This window comes from Sprattus sprattus (genome assembly GCF_963457725.1).
Source record: "Sprattus sprattus genome assembly, chromosome: 3".
Lineage (NCBI taxonomy): Eukaryota > Metazoa > Chordata > Actinopteri > Clupeiformes > Clupeidae > Sprattus > Sprattus sprattus.
In genome coordinates, this window is record NC_137922.1 from 59,922,524 (window position 1) to 59,944,609 (window position 22,086).

General features: G+C 47.3%; 1 protein-coding gene across 1 annotated transcript; it reads right to left on the minus strand.

The window, feature by feature from the left end:
- Nucleotides 1-7,304: 7,304 nt before the first annotated feature.
- On the minus strand, nt 7,305-11,108 carry LOC308362929 (uncharacterized protein; the record flags this gene model as incomplete). The annotated part of the gene is made up of 6 exons (XM_080835655.1): nt 7,305-7,523; nt 7,995-8,134; nt 8,858-9,447; nt 9,922-10,088; nt 10,396-10,945; nt 11,104-11,108. 6 exons carry the CDS (start codon nt 11,106-11,108, stop codon nt 7,305-7,307), a joined length of 1,671 nt encoding a protein of 556 aa, XP_080691781.1.
- Between the last annotated feature and the right edge of the window lie 10,978 nt (nt 11,109-22,086).

The window sequence follows — 22,086 nt, forward strand, 5'->3', positions numbered from 1 at the left end:
CGTCTTGAGTTGTGTCAGTTCGCCCTCGTGTGGTTAACAGGTGGTACTGCGGCCATTGGTAACTTTTGACAGGACACTCTTTTCCACAACATTGCAACATTTTACAATTCCTCCTCCTCCACCTCCTCCAAAACAAAATAGTTGTTTACAAAAGTTATTTCAAAACAACAGGCTGCGTCTTTCTTAAGAGTTTACATGTCGGACGGTGGGGGAGGGAGAGGAAAACTTCACCTGTTAATTGGCGCAGGAGGGCTTAGCTTCATGTCGACACTTGTCTTAACAGTATTTCTCAAGCGCCTTTCCTTCTAGCAGATTTGAATGGCCGATAGACCCTGCGCTTAGCCAGATGTTGTTTCTCTCTCGCTGGTGGTGAAACGAAGCGCTGAAGAGACACTGTAGTCGACTTTGGAGCAAATAAACTGCCAAAATGAAGGACGACGGTTGTTCGGAGAGCATAAACAAGATTTTTCAGGAGGCTCCAGTTGCCAGGAAGGCTCTTCTTGATAATTACGAAAATCTTCTAAAAGTGGCCGAATACTGCGAGAACAATTATCACAAGGTAAGCTGTGTCATTTGAGACGTTTCTCCTTACTCGTTCCCGTTTTTGGTTAAATATGGCTATTACTTGAATGCGTAAACAACCTCATTGCATTAGGCTACCTTCACCTGACGCTCGCAACATATGTTTTGCTCTTACTGGTCCACACCCATGTTTGTGTTACACTTTAAGAAAAAGAAGAAGACATTATTGAAAAGAAAATAGTCATTATTTAAATGATTATTACAATAATTATTAATTTATGACCTCCTATTTTCATATTCAGAAGCACTATACTGTAGTGTCTGTTCTCAAGTAGACACACCTCTCCTTAAGCGGGCCCACAGGGTGCCATTTTTCTCTCTGCCTGTGTGTGTGTGTGTGTGTGTGTGTGTGTGTGTGTGTCGTGTGTTTGTGTGTGTTTCAGTGCAAGCCTGAACAGGGTGTGTGATGGGGGGGAGCTGAGTAGCCTCTGGTATGCTCTGCTCTAAGGAGAGAACTGATCCCGACTTGTAAATCTCCCTTCTCTCATCTCATACTCAAAAAGAAGACATTACGGGGCAGTGTCATTTTTCCTGCCTGTCTGAGGTCACTTCTTTCTGAGAGTAGCCACAGGGGTAAAAAACTGACATTTTTGATAGTGGAGGGTGATGACAAGGCGACGCCCATAGGCATCCAGTGTTCTTGAAGCACAATTGCACTCTCACGTTCACTGCCAAAGCTGTTTTAACACGATTCCTATACTGCTGTGGCCAGACATGTACCTGTATGGAATATACCATTGGCTCTGAGTCTTAATCTGGCCTAGAGTGAGACTTTAGTTCTATAGAGTTGACAGCACTTTGATAGCAGAAAAGATATAAAAAAGCACCATGTTAAACAGTGGTGTAGTGGTCCCTGGAGAAGTGGGTATACTTTCAATTTTTTAAGCAGCCCATAAAGCACAGGATAAACGGCCTGTTTTGAGAAGTGGGTTGTGTGCTATAAAAATCAAGTTTATTATTATTATTATTATTATAGCATGTTTATGGATGGTGCACCTTCTGAGTACCCCTGAGGTAAAGTTTAGTAACATCCTTGTGACTCTCTTTGACTCCTGAGGTAAAGTTTAGTAACATCCTTGTGACTCTCTTTGACTCCTGAGGTAAAGTTTAGTAACAGCATTTTGACTGTCTTGACTTCTGAGGTAAAGTTTAGTAACATCCTTGTGACTCTCTTTGACTCCTGAGGTAAAGTTTAGTAACAGCATTTTGACTCTCCTGACTCCTGAGGTAAAGTTTAGTAACAGCATTTTGACTCTCCTGACTCTCCTGATGTAACGCTGGTTTCCTGTCTCAGGTGGAAGACACGTGTCACGTCCTGGAGGAATCCAAGGCCTACACCAATCAGGCGCTGGCCAGCGTGGCCTATCAGATCAACCGCCTGGCACGCGACGTCCTCCGGCTCTTGGACACGCAGGTCACGCAGCTCAAGAAAGTGGAGTCCTGTGTCCATGACCTCAATCAGGTGATCAGGCACACTACCTATGGTGACCAGATATTGTCCTCTGCAAAAGGACGTATGGCGACGTGCCAGGGTATTCACTCACATTAAAAACTCACTTTCAATTTTAAATATTTTTTATCCATATTTCTCACATTTTCCCAAATCTATTGTATGGTAAATGTAAACAAGACAGACACATTGACGAGTTGACTCTGTTTGAGTTTGGCCATATGAACTTTATTGTGCTGTGACTCATCTGTTTCCAGTCCTAGGCCCTGTTTGAGGTCTTTTAATAGTTCTTTGGGGAAGAAATGTTCTTTAAAGTCGTTGAAGATAGGTGCTTTCACAGCAATTCTAGTAGTTCTGTGAAGAACCTGTAGCTTTTCCCAGAGAGATGTCTTATTGATTGTGAACTTAAGCATCCCGTCGCCTCTCAGGCGGTGGACAACTCCAAGTAGTGCTACGTTTATCTATTTATTTTATTTCTTATTTCAATTTGTATTCATTTATTTGTGATGTTTATGTATATAGATACTTGATTCCTTTTCCTACTACCTTGCTGCTATGACAACTGAATTTCCCTCAGGTGATTAATAAAAGTGTGTGTGTGTGTGTGTGTGTGTGTGTGTGTGTGTGTGTGTGTGTGTGTGTGTGTGTGTGTGTGTGTGTGTGTGTGTGTGTGCGTGCGTGTGTGTGTGTGTGTATCTAATCTCCTCCCATGCAGTCGGTGGCCATGCATAAGGAGAAGGTGGCCCGGCGGGAGATCGGCCGGCTCACGGTGGAGGCCAAAATCCCGCGCGTCAAACAGATCACTCCGCCCGAGGTCCCGGTGGCAGTGCCCGAGTACAAGCGCACCCCGATATCCTTCAGTGCCCTGGACTCCATGGGGCACGGCCTCTGGGTGAGGAACCGGCTGCTTTCACTAACTTACACAATCTCAACTGAAAATAGTAAAAAAAAAAAAACACAACACAACAAAAGCTGACAGTATGTTGTTCCTTGTTCATCACTATGTGGTTAAATACTACAGGGTTTCTACTGTGATTGACTGGACTAGTCTCTCCTCTGACTCCTCTGACTCAGGCTAACACTCTTTAGGAACCCTTTTCTTTATGAGCCCTTCTCACAGTGCCCACACCATCACACCTGCCCAAATATCCACCCTACCATGGTGTTGTGGTCCAGTGATTATCCAACCATTTCTGTAATTCTATTTACTTTAGCTTTAATGTGTAATTCTATTTACTTTAGCTTTACTGTGTAGCTAGGAATAAGTGAACACCTTAGTAGTGTGGAGTTGTTTGTTTGTGTTTATATTATAGTGGGGTTTACTTACTTTACTGGGGTTTACTAACTTTAGCTTTACTGTGTAGCAAGGAATAAGTGAACACCTTAGTAGTGTGGAGTTGTTTGTTTGTGTTTACATTATAGTGGGGTTTACTTACTTTACTGGGGTTTACTAACTTTAGCTTTAATGTGTAGCTAGGAATAAGTGAACACCTTAGTAGTGTGGAGTTGTTTGTTTGTGTTTATATTATAGTGGGTTTTTTCTGTCGGTCCCTTAGGATGGCGTGAAACAGGCGGAGAAAGCGGGCCCTGTACCGGAGAACCCCAGCCCTGCCCAGACCGAGCCTGCTGATCCGGCTCTCAGGTACCGGCCGGTGCCGTGGTCATAATCTCCGTCACACTTATCGTATCATAATAATTAAGACCTTTGGCAGGTTATTAATGGCACACACGGCACCCTGGAACACACACGTGCATATATGGAGGCGACACAGGACACACACACACACACACGCAGGTAGGCCTGAGGTCGTGGTGAATCTATTTTCTACTTTTTCCCATCCTGGACCTTCCTTCCTCAAGGACCCCACAGGAGCAGTGGACACAAATACAGTTATTGCATTTGCATTGCATATCTGGGGGGGGGGGGTGTACCTAGTACATTTTGTGTGTTTATATACGTGTCCAAAAGTATTATATTTCCATATGAGAGCACAGATTTTTCTATCTGTTTCTCTATAATTAATGTATACCCTTTGTGACCCTATATATAAATGTCTACCTTTTTGTGACCCTATATATACAGTAAATGTATACCCTGTGTGACCCTATATATAAATGTATACCCTGTGTGATCCTATATATAAATGTATACCCTTTGTGACCCTATATATTTGTGACCCTATATATAAATGTCTACCTTTTTGTGACCCTATATATACAGCAAATGTATACCCTGTGTGATCCTATATATAAATGTATACCCATTGTGACCCTATATATTTGTGACCCTATATATAAATGTATACCCTGTGTGACCCTATATATACAGTAAATGTATACCCTGTGTGACCCTATATACAAATGTATACCCTGTGTGATCCTATATATAAATGTGTACCCTCTGTAACTCTGTGCAGGGCTGCCTATGGCATTGCTGTGGCTCCCCCGTCTGTGCCAAACTGGAAGCCTCAGGACGCCTCCTCTGCCCCTGGGTCCTCGTGCCCTCCTCCTCCTCCACCCGCCAGCTCCACTCCCGGTTCTCCTCCTCCTCCTCCTCCACCTCCTCTGAACGGCAACATGGGTGCCAATGTTCCTCCTCCCCCTCCTCCTCCACCTCTGAACGGCAACATGGGGGCCAATGTTCCTCCTCCTCCACCTCCTCCACCTAATGCTTCTGGGGGCAATGTGCCACCGCCACCACCTCCTCCTCCTCCTCCTGCGTTTGGGGCTTCAACTAATTCTGTTCCTCCTCCTCCTCCTCTACCACCAGCTTTTGGTGCAACAGGTAATTCTGTCCCCCCACCTCCTCCACCACCACCACTTGGTGCGACAGGTAATTCTGTCCCCCCACCTCCTCCACCACCACCACTTGGTGCGACAGGTAATTCTGTCCCCCCACCTCCTCCACCACCTCCACCTCCACCACCCATGTAAAGAGACTCGTGTCCACAAGTGCAGAACACTGCATATACTGTATCTGCTGAACTGACTCTGATAAGAACCGGCATAGATGAAACAAATGTTCCAATAAGACCACAGCCTTCTCAGAACAGATCAAGCCCAATTGGTTGCCTCTTGCAGTTGTATTAGCGCACATAGCAATTGGAAGAATTCAAGAACTCAATACTACTTCAACAGCATTGAACTCTGTCTTAGGCATAGTTTATAGGTATACTACATGATCTATATGACTATCTCAGGCATAGTTTATAGGTATTCATGGTCTTAAAGACTACAGTGGTGTTCTATCAGGCATAGTTTATAGGTATATATGATCTTAAAGACTATAGTGGTGTTTTGGAATTAAGGGAACACCTTACCCTTCACCATAATTAAATTGACATGACTATGACATGTCAAGACAGAAGTATTTCTGTCATTATTACTACACGTCAATTTAACGTTTATTTTCCCAGTCAGCTAAATTTAGTCTTTAAACAAAAAAAATTGGGTCATTTTTTTCAGGTTATACTCAGAGAAGGACATAATTATTTGTCATGGTGGTTAGCTGTGTACTTTATAGGTAGGTACTGACATGATGGTCTGTCACAGTAGTTTGAAAGTATATTTTATTGGGTTTGATTTCCTGGTCTCCGAACACAACCAAGTCCAGTTTGTTGCCAGATTTTTTTAAACAACAATTGCAAGACATTGATCAAAATAGTTCTTTAATTACAAAAGTGCCAGCACATGGGAAAGAATCATGAGATATTTAGAAGGGCAAATGTATGAGAAATGTGTGATAAGTGGGTCTGTGGTCGACTCTAGCAGATGCTTGTTTTTTAAGTGCAAACAGAAAGTACTGTATCCAAACCTCCTACAAGCTAATAAACTTGCATGTTTTAGAGTACATTTGTTTGCAAATCCTTCCTTCATTCATATATACAAGAATTATCTTGAATTACCTTCATCCTCAATGATTGTCATCTAAGAAAGCTGATATTATGAAGGTATCATTTAGAACCTGGGGAACCATTTCTAGACACTACGGCCTGGTTCCTTTTCAACTTCCAGAAAAACATTATCAAAAATGTTATCAAATGCTTCAAATGTATGAACACATAAATATGCATATGCGTTGACAAACATCTAGTTGAAATTGTCATTTTAATAGCATTTCAGATATATCTACTCTTGTCAGTCACAAAACCACAATACTTTCATAGATACAAGCATTTTTTTTCTCAACTCTTGAGGTAGTACGAAAAAACTAAAGACTAAAGAACAATCAGTTGGAACGATAGATCAGAAGCACACGGAACAGCTACAGTCTGGTGAAACGCTCCGGCCCAATACTCTTTCCGGACCCAAAGAGTATGTCTGCCTTCTCTGCCTTCTCTGCCTTCTCTATGCTAAACATTAAACAGGAGCTTCTGTGTGTTCAAGGTGCATCATGTGACTTATTAACAATCTGGGCTGCTGCTGCTACACCCTAAAAACACACAGATAAAAAGGCACCGACTACGGCTAAGAATCGGCATCAGCCGCGATATCAGGCAAGATTGTTAATAGGCCTTTTCCTCCTCGAGATCAGGCAAGATTGTTAATAGGCCTTTTCCTCCTCGATATCAGGCAAGATTGCCTTTTCCTTTTTTGGGTCCCCTCTTTGTGTCCCTCCCCTCTTGGCCATCTTAGGATCTAATTGGTCCTTGACTTATTTGTCGAAGGCCCATCAATGCTTCACTGCACCACGACGTGTCACAAAGGAATATGGAGTGCGTGAGATTTTCAGACAGCCAGAAAGAATGGCTAAAATAACTAACACACACACACACACACACACACACTCCTATGAGTTCCAGTGGAGGGTGAGAAAAGCCTTCCTGTGTAGATCCATGATGACGGCGGGGCTGCTCTGGCTGCCAGGACTGGCACAGGAGTACACACACACACACACACACACACACACACACACACACACACACACAGACTCCTATGAGTTCCAGTGGAGGGTGAGAAAAGCCTTCCTATGGAGATCCATGATGACGGCGGGGCTGCTCTGGCTGCCAGGACTGGCACAGGAGTACACACACACACACACACACACACACACACACACACACACACACACACACACACACACACACACACACACACACACACACACTCCTATGAGTTCCAGTGGAGGGTCAGAAAAGCCTTCCTGTGGAGATCCATGATGACGGTGGGGCTGCTCTGGCTGCCATGACTGCCATGACTGGCACACACACACACACACACACACACACACACACACACACACACACACACACACACACACACACACACACTCCTATGCGCTCCAGTGGAGGGTCAGAAAAGCCTTCCTGTGGAGATCCATGATGACGGCGGGGCTGCTCTGGCTGCCATGACTGGCACAGGAGGTCACGTCCTCTGGGCTGCTCAGCGCCTCGAAGTGGGAGTACGCGTTCAGGAGTGCGTCGGTGGGGGGGAACTGGATCCTCCGTAAGCTTTCCAGTGTCCTCACGGCTCTGGTTACTGGGATATGGTTCTGTAGGGTTAACAGAGGAACGGTTGAGGAAATATAGTGAAGGGAAGGAATATGCACAAAATATACAGTTTAAAGAATGGTACCACGATTTGAAACCTACCATCACACGACTAACTGAACCACGTTATTAACATGTCAATTGCTGGGTAATAACATGTCTGTTTTTTTCATGTCACAGTCTTGTCATTCTTTTTTGATGGAGGGTTCAAAGAGAAGAAGAAAGAACCGCACCTGTAAACTGTGTCTGAGGTACAGGCAGAGTTCTATGTACCTGTAAACTGTGTCTGAGGTAGAGGCAGAGTTCTATGTACCTGTAAACTGTGTCTGAGGTAGAGACAGAGTTCTATGTACCTGTAAACTGTGTCTGAGGTAGAGACAGAGTTCTATGCACCTGTAAACTGTGTCTGAGGTACAGGCAGAGTTCTATGTACCTGTAAACTGTGTCTGAGGTAGAGACAGAGTTCTATGCACCTGTAAACTGTGTCTGAGGTAGAGGCAGAGTTCTATGCTCAGGATGAGGTGGTTGTTGAAGTTGTGGAGGCCGTCCTGCCACTCCTGGTACCGGTAGAGCATCTGGCAGTCTGGGCAGCGCCTGATGTAGGTGGACACATCTGTGGCACGGGATACAAGTTAAGCCATTAAAAACCTGCTGGTGTTATTTTTTTATGTGTTAAGTAACTTCAAAAATGACTTAAAGCCGTTTGACTCTCGGTCACAAGACAGACGTAACCATGCCAAACACATTATGGTTGATGGCATATCGTGTTATGTTGTCATGTTGTTAAGTGTCAGTGTTTTGCATTCAATTATTTGTTCTCAGTAAGTGTCATGCTTTTGAAAATGTTTGACTGATATTTTTTAAATGTTAACTTAATTCAGTTAAAGTAAGACAGCCATAATCATGCCATACACATTATGTAAGTAATGTAAGTAAGTGTCATGTCTTTGAAAATGTTTAACTGCTTCTAAGTGTTCTGTGTGCCATAAAGGCCTATAAACAGTCTTAACATTATGTGTGTGAGTGTGTGTGTGTGTGTGCGCCCCCTAAAGGCCTAAAAAACAGTCATTTCATTGGTTGATGATGGTACGCACTGTCAAGATGACAGGATATGACATGCGCTATGACATGTTTATGACAGGATATGACATCTGCTGTGACATGTTTATGACAGGATATGACATCTGCTGTGACATGTTTATGACAGGATATGACATCTGCTGTGACATGTTTATGACAGGATATGACATCTGCTGTGACGTGTTAATGACAGTGATATGTCACTCGTATGACAGAAAGTTCAGGTAAAGTGTTGCCGGAATAGAGATCCACTTACTGTCAGCGACGCCGATCATGGTGACAATCCTGCCTTGGTCGGTCACGTTCTCTGCCTCTTCCAGACCGGGACTGTGGGGACAAACGCCACACGTCGCCTCAACCGGAAACAAATGCGACGGGAACTCAAACACCGTATTGGTCACGTCCTCTGGCAGGTCTGCTGGTAGTCTTTTATGATCATAAATGTATTCAACACTCCGTTTGACGTCACCGTTGGCCGAGTAAGCACCGTTGCCATTGGTGTATTCCACGTTCCATGACCCAGACGTGTCCCTCGAGGAGGAGGACGCAGAAGTCTTGAACAAGTCCCGGTTTGTCTGAAAGATGTGCCATTTGGCAATGTTTTTATGGAGACAGGACATGTGTGGCTTGGTGCAGGGACAGTGCCACGCGCTCCGGTCCATGTTGTAGCTGACCATCACTCTTCCCAGACAGCTGAAGTGGTTAGTTTTGGGTTCGTGGACGGACACGAACATCTGTCGCGCCGACCCGCCGCCGAGATCCACGAGCACGGAGAAGGGAACCTTCGCAGCCTGCGCCATCTTCTGTCTCCTCAGGCACATGGCCCTCTTGGCCTCGCTGAAGAACCTGAGGGAGAGTGCATCACATTGCAATGCAAAAATTCAATCTCAACAAACCGTCTGGGGTTGCATTTTCTTCGGACACGCATCAAAATTACTTTTGCAAAGTTTTGGGAAAATTCATTGAGATTTAGAGGTGGAACACAGCATATGAAAAATATCTTAAATTTTGCATTTTTTGCACTGGTATCTCCTTCAGGACATGAATATTCTAGTTCTTCTCCAAACACTGAAACCAAAGCCCAAAGTGGCACCAGAGAACGATACAAAAAATGAACCGCTTTATCATGGCTCCCCAATGGGTAAAAGCTGATGTGCCGTTCCACCTCTAGAACACCACGTATCGCAAAAATATTTTGCATTTATTGTTTTTGCATGGATGGTAACACTTTGAGCACCCAGACAGATCAACATGCTGGAACTGTGTATTTTGATGCACCCTAACACACACAAACACACACACACACACACACACACACACCTGAGGGTGACCATCTCGTCGAGCACGTCCGCTCCCAGAGCCTCCTCTGCGGCCGTGTCCGTGCAGTGCTCCAGGTGGCGTGTGTGTTGGCAGTGAGTGACCGTCAGGCCGTGGCGCAGCGCCATCTGCTGGTACTGCTGGCACTCTCTCAAGTCGCACCGCACCACCTGGCCGCCGTAATAATAATAATAATATTATTATTAATAATAATTATAAAAATAATAATAAAACTTCATTTATATAGCACCTTTCATGCAAAAGAATGAAGCTCAAAGTGCTTTACAGCAAATACTTAAAAATAGACATCAAATTAAAATAAAAACTAGGATATAGTGCAAATAAATAAATAAATAAAGAATAATAATGATAATTAAAATTAGCATCCAAACATTGATAGATGATACGTGATCGATAGATTCACCTGATCAGCATCCAAACAGTGATAGATTATTAGTGATAGCTAGATAGACTCACCTGGCCACCGTAGACCTTCCGCTGGGCGTGCACCGGCGCCAGGAAGCCGTGAGCGTGTCTCTGGACCGCCATGATCCCGTTCCTAGCGTCCACGCACACACTCCTGAGGTGAGACCGGACCTTGGGCTCCGCTGCTGCTGGGATGTCCTTGTGGTGCCGGGCGATGTGGACCTTCAGGTTGCGTTTGAAGAGAACCGTGGGGCAGTGCGGACATTTAATCCTTGGCCTCTGATATTTGGACCCAGCAGGTGGAGATGAGCTCTGTGACGGAGACGAGGGGGATAACGCTTCTGGGTGAGGTGCATTCTGGGTGATGGACGTTCCGGTTAAGAACGGCGGGGAAGATGGCGGTGTGGTGTGCAGCAGGTTAGAGTCAGAGGGTGGGGAATCAGCCGGTGATGTCTCTGGGTCAGAGGGTGTAGCTGTTGGAGTGAACTCCGAAGAAGAAGTTGTGGTAACTGTGGATTGCTGCCACGACGGTGCGGTTGTGGGTTGTAGCGGTGAGAGTGGTGAGGCCGCTGTGTTGTGCGGCAGAGGAGGTGTGGTGGTGCTGGTTTGCTGGAGGGAGGATGTGGTTATTGGGGTTTGCAGTAGTGAAGATGTGTGTGTCAGGGTGTCCAGCACCAGAGGGGTAGAGGTGGGGGTTTGCAGTTCAGAGACCTTGGTGGTTGTTGGGGTCTGTGGGGGAGATGAAGTGGTTGTTGGTACGTCATCCTGCGAGGATGTGCTTGTTGGGGTTCTCTGAAGAGTGGATGTAGTTGTCGACGTGTCCTGAAGTGAGGACCGAGCTGTTGAGATTTGCTTAGCCGAGGATGACGTTGTTGTTGTTGTTGTTGTCTGGAGCAGCAGAGGAGTCGCTGTTGAGTTTTGCAGAGGCAAACGTGTCGTTTGTAGCCACAAAGGGGCGCCTGTGCCTTGCAACCTGACAGGCGTAGTTACGGCTTGCAGCAGCGAGGGTCCGGATATGGTCTGCAACACAATGTGCGTTGTTGAAGTGCCCATGGAAGAGGCGTTAGCGGCTTGCCGAGACGAAGATACCTGCTCGTTAACTGTGGTCCGGGCACTGTTCTGTTTACCGAAATAAGTCTGTTTGGGCAACACGTTATGAGCGGAATATTCCTCACATCTTTTCAGGTGCCTTACGAATGTGTTTTTATTGCCGACATTTTTGTTACAAAAGCAACAGTGGAAGTGTGGAACGTCACTGCATTCCAAACCACATTTGTATATTTGTATTCCTGAAAACCATAAAACAGAAAACAAATGAGGTCGACATATATATGGCGCAAATAGTGCAGTTAAACTGGCTTCTAAAATGAATAATCAAGGATTAGAATTGCTAGCTTTCTAACGGTCGTTTCAATAGGAAGTATACTTAATCTGGCACGTATCCGGTTGACATGTGACAGGTGTGTGATACGTCTCCCTAATAGCCGTAGACTGCAGACTGTTTTTCTTTTTCTCAGTTCAACCGATCTCACGAGTTTGTCTTTCTTTATACATTCGCTCATGTCAATAAACAACGATCTTACCTTTATACGTGAGGACGCTTCTTGAATGGGTCTGAATGTGGGGAACAAGAGATGAGTAGTCCCCTGCCTTCTTGCATAGCGAGCACTTGTAAGAGTTACCCACTTTAATCATTGTGGGTTTGGTCATTCCCACATAGGACGTTAAAACCTGGTGGAAATTAACAAATACATTCTTACATGCAAAGTTATCAGAGTAATGCACACACACAGGGACAGACATACACACAACTAGTTTTCCGTATACCTGAACTGCACATACCTTTAGCGAGAGCTCCATTTTTGCCCAACGCAAGTTAGACTTCCTTTCGAGGTTTCTCTATGGTGTTTTGGGAAGTTGCAGACCAGCATTGTGAATTACCGCCACCTGTTGGGTAGAAGTATATTGATCATGGTGAAGTGTTTGTGTGGAAAGACTAAAGAACCGCGGACATAAAGCATGTGTTTATACGATGAAGCCTTTAAATGTTAGATTGGTCGCCATTGTTTTAATGGTTTTACCAGTAAACTATACATTTGAGAAAGAAAATCACGGAATGTATTGCTCCTTCCTCTGTGTGTCCACTAGAGAGCGCTATATATCTGTTTAGAACAGTAGTCCGTTCTGCTTGTAGGCTGGGGAAGAAGAAAATATTCAACAGAGAAGATAATCAAGGTACGGGTTAAATGTTGTCTGGGAATTCCCTGCCCCTTCACTGCATTGCATTTGCTCAGTTAGTCTGGCCAACTACTCATCAGCGATCCACTTCACTCACGTAATTGGACACGCCTTTAACCAATCAGACCAACGATACTATACAACGATACAACGATCGGTAATAAAGCAAACACATATTTTTTCTGTATGAATTGTTCCAGGGCAAGTTTCTGTTCTGTTTTCAAAGAAAACTTGCCTTATCGAAGTTTTGCGGTGCTTCGGCGGCCACCATGTCCAATGTTTAAAAACTCTCCGTGCAGTAGATTTTGTAAAGTAGCCGTGGTAAGTTTAAATCCGCCAATGGCGCGCCAGGTAGCCAAAAGCCAGTTTGTGATTGGCTCCAAGGATTCTGGAAATCTTGAAATGAACGGGTATCCAAAGTTGGCCAGACCCACTGCAGAGGCAAAATCAATTTGGCCGAAAGAAGTGGGGCGGGACTTCCCAGACTAGGTTAAATGTAGTGTTCGTAGACATTTGTCAATTAACTGTTTGAATATGTATCTTATTAAATCCGAACCTATTGCATGTGGATAGTTTGGCAGGTGGCACTGCACAAGACAAAACTTCAGGACTCTGGCACGTTGAGTGATTAAAAAGCGCAGCGCTCACCGTGAAGCCCCCGCCCTGCTGTTCCGTTACCAGGACGATTTAAAGATCAGGAAAAATGAAGTGCACTGTAAACCCAATAATCAGGAGACTGTTTCCCACTCCAGCATGTTTTGATGACTTCATGAATATTCAACTCACCTGTTTTGGCTCTCTCACAGAGGTGTGTGTGTGTGTGTGTGTGTGTGTGTGTGTGTGTGTGTGTGTGTGCGTGCGTGCGTGCGAGTCTGTCTGTCTGTGTGTGTGTGTGTGTGTGTGTGTGTGTGTCTGTGTCTGTGTCTGTGTCTGTGCCTGTGTGTGTGTGTGTGTGTGCCTGTGTGTGTTTGTGTGTGTGCCATCCTGAGCAATCAGTGCCATTGTGATTTATTTTTTGGATGAGTTTTCTGATTTTGATGAAGAGATGCCACTGTGCAATTACGCAATATACCTTCCCTAGATAACCAAGAGGCTTTCTTAAATGTGTCCCATATTTTTCTCTGAAGATCCTCTGCCTTCACCACGCGCACACACACACACACACACACACACACACACACACAAACACACTAACACACCACGCTAGCACTAAGCAGTAGCAACAATTTGACAGATTCCGGTATTTTTGTTACTATGGGGGTTTTCATTTTTAAAGTGCTTTTCATTTTCATCTAATGAAAATGATCATAAATAATAATGATTCATAATTAATAAATATGTCATGATAATGTCATATGAATCACAACATGTTACTCTGTATTTGCACCTGTGGTGTTTCCTGTTTTTTTTTCAAAGTTGAGGCGTTTCTCCCCTCTATATTTACACCGGTGGTGTTTCTTGGTATATTAAAACTCGAGGCGTGTGTGTGTGTGTGTGTGTGTGTGTGTGTGTGTGTGTGTGTGTGTGTGTGTGTGTGTGTGTGTGTGTGTGTGTGTGTGTGTGTGTGTGTGTGTGTGTGTGTGTGTGTGTGTGTGTGTGTGTGTGTGTGTGTGTGTGTAAGTGTGTCCTCTGTATTTACACCCGTGGTGTTTCTTGGTATATTAAAACTCGAGGCGTGTGTGTGTGTGTGTGTGTGTGTGTGTGTGTGTGTGTGTGTGTGTGTGTGTGTGTGTGTGTGTGTGTGTGTGTAAGTGTGTCCTCTGTATTTACACCGGTGGTGTTTCTTGGTATATTAAAACTCGAGGCGTGTGTGTGTGTGTGTGTGTGTGTGTGTGAGTGTGTGTGTGTGTGTGTGTGTGTGTGTGTGTGTGTAAGTGTGTCCTCTGTATTTACACCCGTGGTGTTTCTTGGTATATTAAAACTCGAGGCGTGTGTGTGTGTGTGTGTGTGTGTGTGTGTTTGTGTGTGTGTGTGTGTGTGTAAGTGTGTCCTCTGTATTTACACCGGTGGTGTTTCTTGGTATATTAAAACTCGAGGCGTGTGTGTGTGTGTGTGTGTGTGTGTGTGTGTGTGTGTGTGTGTGTGTGTGTGTGTGTGTGTGTGTGTGTGTGTGTGTGTGTGTGTGTTTGTGTGTGAAAGAGAGAGAGGGGGAGAGAGATTTGAACATAACAGGAAATTGAGTGTGTCCTCTGTATTTACACCCGTGGTGTTTCTTGGTATATTAAAACTCGAGGCGTGTGTGTGTGTGTGTGTGTGTGTGTGTGTGTGTGTGTGTGTGTGTGTGTGTGTGTGTGTGTGTGTGTAAGTGTGTCCTCTGTATTTACACCCGTGGTGTTTCTTGGTATATTAAAACTCGAGGCGTGTGTGTGTGTGTGTGTGTGTGTGTGTGTGTGTACTCTGTATAAATGTGAACACGCCAGCCACCAGATTGATCCATATGCTGATATTCATTTAACAAATGCATGCTTTCTGAAATTGCTTGAGTCATGTTTAACGAACCTATATAATCTATGCTTGCTAAAAACTGCTTTAATAGTGAACTATGCTTACATACTGTGTGAAAAGAGGTTTTGAAGTGAACACCTTATGTAGAACAATGTATGTGTTTAAGTGCTTATCATTTTGAGTGTCTTTAGAAATGTACAAGGCAGACATAAAAAGGGAAGTGTTCTTTGGGGCCATGAATTGTCAGTCAGGAAATGTGCGGCCAGGTCAGGTGGAGGCGAACACATGCTGTTAGTGAAGATAATGAACACGTGTTTGTTAAAGTATGACATAGAGAAAAAGGTACTGCGCAAGTCTAACAAAGTTCAGAATGTATTACCAAAAAAGGAGAGGGCTGTGACTGGAGAGGGCTGTGACTGGGGAGGAAGTAGACTGGGGATAAAAAGGGGAGACACTGTGTGTTCGAGAGCCTTTTTTTGTTCGTGAGGTTTAGAGCCTTAGCGCCTTAGAGCCTTTTTGGAGCAGCAGAGCTTTTTGATTGACAAATAATTTAAAAGGTTTTTATTAACACCACAAATTCGCATCTTCGTTTTTCGATGGGTTGAGCTACCCCCGAGATCGGGGCCACCTTGCCTCGTTCGCCGGCCAGAAACCGTGCTGTCACTTTGACAGGGTCGCCTCTAGAGGAGGTGAGACTATGCTGGTGGCAGTGGTCGGACGGCTGTAGTGAAGGGGTAAGTGTCCCTGTTGTATGGTGACTGAGACGCCTTTAGTGGAGCTTTAGCTAGTGTCAAGATTTCCGAACTAGTCTTCTTAAATGTGTGTGACAAGTGCCTTAATATGCGATTGTGAGAGCTGTAAAAGGCTCTCGGCGTCGAAAAGCAAGCAATTAATTATTAAAGGAGGCACCACAGGCACAACCCCTGCTCCTACGGGCACCACAGGCACAATGCCTGCTCCTACGGGCACCACGGGCACAATGCCTGCTCCTACGGGCACAACAGGCACAATGCCTGCTCCTACGGGCACAACGCCTGCTCCTACGGGCACCACAGGCACAATGCCTGCTCCTACGGGCACAACGCCTGCTCCTACGGGCACCACAGGCACAATGCCTGCTCCTACGGGCACAATGCCTGCTCCTACGGGCACCTGAGGCACAATGCCTGCTCCTACGGGCACCTGAGGCACAATGCCTGCTCCTACGGGCACCTGAGGCACAATGCCTGCTCCTACGGGCACCATGGGCACAATGCCTGCTCCTACGGGCACCACAGGCACAATGCCTGCTCCTACGGGCACCTGAGGCACAACGCCTGCTCCTACGGGCACCACAGGCCAGCCACCAGATTGATCCATATGCTGATATTCATTTAACAAATGCATGCTTTCTGAAATTGCTTGAGTCATGTTTAACGAACCTATATAATCTATGCTTGCTAAAAACTGCTTTAATAGTGAACTATGCTTACATACTGTGTGAAAAGAGGTTTTGAAGTGAACACCTTATGTAGAACAATGTATGTGTTTAAGTGCTTATCATTTTGAGTGTCTTTAGAAATGTACAAGGCAGACATAAAAAGGGAAGTGTTCTTTGGGGCCATGAATTGTCAGTCAGGAAATGTGCGGTCAGGTCAGGTGGAGGCGAACACATGCTGTTAGTGAAGATAATGAACACGTGTTTGTTAAAGTATGACATAGAGAAAAAGGTACTGCGCAAGTCTAACAAAGTTCAGAATGTATTACCAAAAAAGGAGAGGGCTGTGACTGGAGAGGGCTGTGACTGGGGAGGAAGTAGACTGGGGATAAAAAGGGGAGACACTGTGTGTTCGAGAGCCTTTTTTTGTTCGTGAGGTTTAGAGCCTTAGAGCCTTAGAGCCTTTTTGGAGCAGCAGAGCTTTTTGATTGACAAATAATTTAAAAGGTTTTTATTAACACCACAAATCCGCATCTTCGTTTTTCGATGGGTTGAGCTACCCCCGAGATCGGGGCCACCTTGCCTCGTTCGCCGGCCAGAAACCGTGCTGTCACTTTGACAGGGTCGCCTCTAGAGGAGGTGAGACTATGCTGGTGGCAGTGGTCGGACGGCTGTAGTGAAGGGGTAAGTGTCCCTGTTGTATGGTGACTGAGACGCCTTTAGTGGAGCTTTAGCTAGTGTCAAGATTTCCGAACTAGTCTTCTTAAATGTGTGTGACAAGTGCCTTAATATGCGATTGTGAGAGCTGTAAAAGGCTCTCGGCGTCGAAAAGCAAGCAATTAATTATTAAAGGAGGCACCACAGGCACAACCCCTGCTCCTACGGGCACCACAGGCACAATGCCTGCTCCTACGGGCACCACGGGCACAATGCCTGCTCCTACGGGCACAATGCCTGCTCCTACGGGCACAACAGGCACAATGCCTACTCCTACGGGCACCACAGGCACAATGCCTACTCCTAAGGGCACCACAGGCACAATGCCTACTCCTACGGGCACCACAGGCACAATGCCTACTCCTACGGGCACAATGCCTGCTCCTACGGGCACAACAGGCACAATGCCTACTCCTAAGGGCACCACAGGCACAATGCCTACTCCTACGGGCACAACAGGCACAATGCCTACTCCTACGGGCACAACAGGCACAATGCCTACTCCTACGGGCACCACAGGCACAATGCCTACTCCTACGGGCATAACATGCACAATGCCTACTCCTACGGGCACCACAGGCACAATGCCTACTCCTACGGGAACAATGCCTGCTCCTACGGGCACAACAGGCACAATGCCTACTCCTACAGGCACCATAGGCACAATGCCTACTCCTACGGGCACAACAGGCACAATGCCTACTCCTACGGGCACAACAGGCACAATGCCTACTCCTACGGGCACCACAGGCACAATGCCTACTCCTACGGGAACAATGCCTGCTCCTACGGGCACAACAGGCACAATGCCTACTCCTACAGGCACCATAGGCACAATGCCTACTCCTACAGGCACAACGCCTGCTCCTACGGGCACAATGCCTGCTCCTACGGGCACAACAGGCACAATGCCTACTCCTACGGGCACAACAGGCACAATGCCTACTCCTACAGGCACCACAGGCACAATGCCTACTCCTACGGGAACAATGCCTGCTCCTACGGGCACAACAGGCACAATGCCTACTCCTACAGGCACCATAGGCACAATGCCTACTCCTACGGGCACAACGCCTGCTCCTACGGGCACAATGCCTGCTCCTACGGGCACAACAGGCACAATGCCTACTCCTACGGGCACCACAGGCACAATGCCTACTCCTACGGGAACAATGCCTGCTCCTCCGGGCACAACAGGCACAATGCCTACTCCTACAGGCACCATAGGCACAATGCCTACTCCTACGGGCACAACGCCTGCTCCTACGGGCACAATGCCTGCTCCTACGGGCACAACAGGCACAATGCCTACTCCTACGGGCACAACGCCTGCTCCTACGGGCACAATGCCTGCTCCTACGGGCACAACAGGCACAATGCCTACTCCTACGGGCACAACAGGCACAATGCCTACTCCTACGGGCACCACAGGCACAATGCCTACTCCTACGGGAACAATGCCTGCTCCTTCGGGCACAACAGGCACAATGCCTACTCCTACAGGCACCATAGGCACAATGCCTACTCCTACGGGCACAACAGGCACAATGCCTACTCCTACGGGCACAACAGGCACAATGCCTACTCCTACGGGCACCACAGGCACAAGGGTCGTCTCTAGAGGAGGTGAGACTATGCTGGTGGCAGTGGTCGGACGGCTGTAGTGAAGGGGTAAGTGTCCCTGTTGTATGGTGACTGAGACGCCTTTAGTGGAGCTTTAGCTAGTGTCAAGATTTCCGAACTAGTCTTCTTAAATGTGTGTGACAAGTGCCTTAATATGCGATTGTGAGAGCTGTAAAAGGCTCTCGGCGTCGAAAAGCAAGCAATTAATTATTAAAGGAGGCACCACAGGCACAACCCCTGCTCCTACGGGCACCACAGGCACAATGCCTGCTCCTACGGGCACCACGGGCACAATGCCTGCTCCTACGGGCACAATGCCTGCTCCTACGGGCACAACAGGCACAATGCCTACTCCTACGGGCACCACAGGCACAATGCCTGCTCCTAAGGGCACTACAGGCACAATGCCTACTCCTACGGGCACCACAGGCACAATGCCTACTCCTACGGGAACAATGCCTGCTCCTACGGGCACAACAGGCACAATGCCTACTCCTACAGGCACCATAGGCACAATGCCTACTCCTACGGGCACAACAGGAACAATGCCTACTCCTACGGGCACAACAGGCACAATGCCTACTCCTACGGGCACAACAGGCACAATGCCTACTCCTACGGGCACAACAGGCACAATGCCTACTCCTACGGGCACCACAGGCACAATGCCTACTCCTTCGGGAACAATGCCTGCTCCTACGGGCACCACTGGCACAATGCCTACTCCTACAGGCACCATAGGCAAAATGCCTACTCCTACGGGAACAATGCCTGCTCCTACGGGCACAACAGGCACAATGCCTACTCCTACGGGCACAACAGGCACAATGCCTACTCCTACGGGCACCACAGGCACAATGCCTACTCCTACGGGAACAATGCCTGCTCCTACGGGCACAACAGGCACAATGCCTACTCCTACAGGCACCATAGGCACAATGCCTACTCCTACGGGCACAACAGGCACAATGCCTACTCCTACGGGCACAACAGGCACAATGCCTACTCCTACGGGCACCACAGGCACAATGCCTACTCCTACGGGCACAATGCCTGCTCCTACGGGCACAACAGGCACAATGCCTACTCCTACAGGCACCATAGGCACAATGCCTACTCCTACGGGCACAATGCCTGCTCCTACGGGCACAACAGGCACAATGCCTACTCCTACGGGCACAACAGGCACAATGCCTACTCCTACGGGCACCACAGGCACAATGCCTGCTCCTACGGGCACAACGCCTGCTCCTACGGGCACAATGCCTGCTCCTACGGGCACAACAGGCACAATGCCTACTCCTACGGGCACAACGCCTGCTCCTACGGGCACAATGCCTGCTCCTACGGGCACCACAGGCACAACGCCTGCTCCTACGGGCACCACAGGCACAATGCCTACTCCTACGGGCACCACAGGCACAATGCCTGCTCCTACGGGCACCACAGGCACAATACCTGCTCCTACGGGCACCACAGGCACAATGCCTACTCCTACGGGCACCACAGGCACAATGCCTGCTCCTACGGGCACCACAGGCACAATGCCTGCTCCTACGGGCACGACGCCTGCTCCTACGGGCACAACGCCTGCTCCTACGGGCACAACGCCTGCTCCTACGGGCACCACAGGCACAACGCCTGCTCCTACGGGCACAACGCCTGCTCCTACGGGCACAACGCCTGCTCCTAAGGGCACCACAGGCACAACGCCTGCTCCTACGGGCACAACGCCTGCTCCTACGGGCACCTGAGGCACAATGCCTGCTCCTACGGGCACAACGCCTGCTCCTACGGGCACCACGGGCCAGCCACCAGATTGATCCATATGCTGATATTCATTTAACAAATGCATGCTTTCTGAAATTGCTTGAGTCATGTTTAACGAACCTATATAATCTATGCTTGTTAAAAACTGCTTTAATAGTGAACTATGCTTACATACTGTGTGAAAAGAGGTTTTGAAGTGAACACCTTATGTGGAACAATGTATGTGTTTAAGTGCTTATCATTTTGAGTGTCTTTAGAAATGTACAAGGCAGACATAAAAAGGGAAGTGTTTTTTGGGGCCATGAATTGTCAGTCAGGAAATGTGCGGTCAGGTCAGGTGGAGGCGAACACATGCTGTTAGTGAAGATAATGAACACGTGTTTGTTAAAGTGTGACATAGAGAAAAAGGTACTGCGCAAGTCTAACAAAGTTCAGAATGTATTACCAAAAAAGGAGAGGGCTGTGACTGGAGAGGGCTGTGACTGGGGAGGAAATAGACTGGGGATAAAAAGGGGAGACGCTGTGTGTTCGAGAGCCTTTTTTTGTTCGTGAGGTTTAGAGCCTTAGAGCCTTAGAGCCTTTTTGGAGCAGCAGAGCTTTTTGATTGACAAATAATTTAAAAGGTTTTTATTAACACCACAAATCCGCATCTTCGTTTTTCGATGGGTTGAGCTACCCCCGAGATCGGGGCCACCTTGCCTCGTTCGCCGGCCAGAAACCGTGCTGTCACTTTGACAGGGTCGCCTCTAGAGGAGGTGAGACTATGCTGGTGGCAGTGGTCGGACGGCTGTAGTGAAGGGGTAAGTGTCCCTGTTGTATGGTGACTGAGACGCCTTTAGTGGAGCTTTAGCTAGTGTCAAGATTTCCGAACTAGTCTTCTTAAATGTGTGTGACAAGTGCCTTAATATGCGATTGTGAGAGCTGTAAAAGGCTCTCGGCGTCGAAAAGCAAGCAATTAATTATTAAAGGAGGCACCACAGGCACAACCCCTGCTCCTACGGGCACCACAGGCACAATGCCTGCTCCTACGGGCACCACAGGCACAATGCCTACTCCTACGGGCACAATGCCTACTCCTAAGGGCACCACAGGCACAATGCCTACTCCTACGGGCACCACAGGCACAATGCCTACTCCTACGGGCACCACAGGCACAATGCCTACTCCTACGGGCACCACAGGCACAATGCCTACTCCTACGGGCACCACAGGCACAATGCCTACTCCTACGGGCACCACAGGCACAATGCCTACTCCTACGGGCACCACAGGCACAATGCCTACTCCTACGGGCACCGCAGGCACAATGCCTACTCCTACGGGCACAATGCCTGCTCCTACGGGCACAACAGGCACAATGCCTACTCCTACGGGCACCACAGGCAAAATGCCTACTCCTACGGGCACCACAGGCACAACGCCTGCTCCTACGGGCACCACAGGCACAATGCCTACTCCTACGGGCACCACAGGCACAATGCCTGCTCCTACGGGCACAACGCCTGCTCCTACGGGCACCACAGGCACAATGC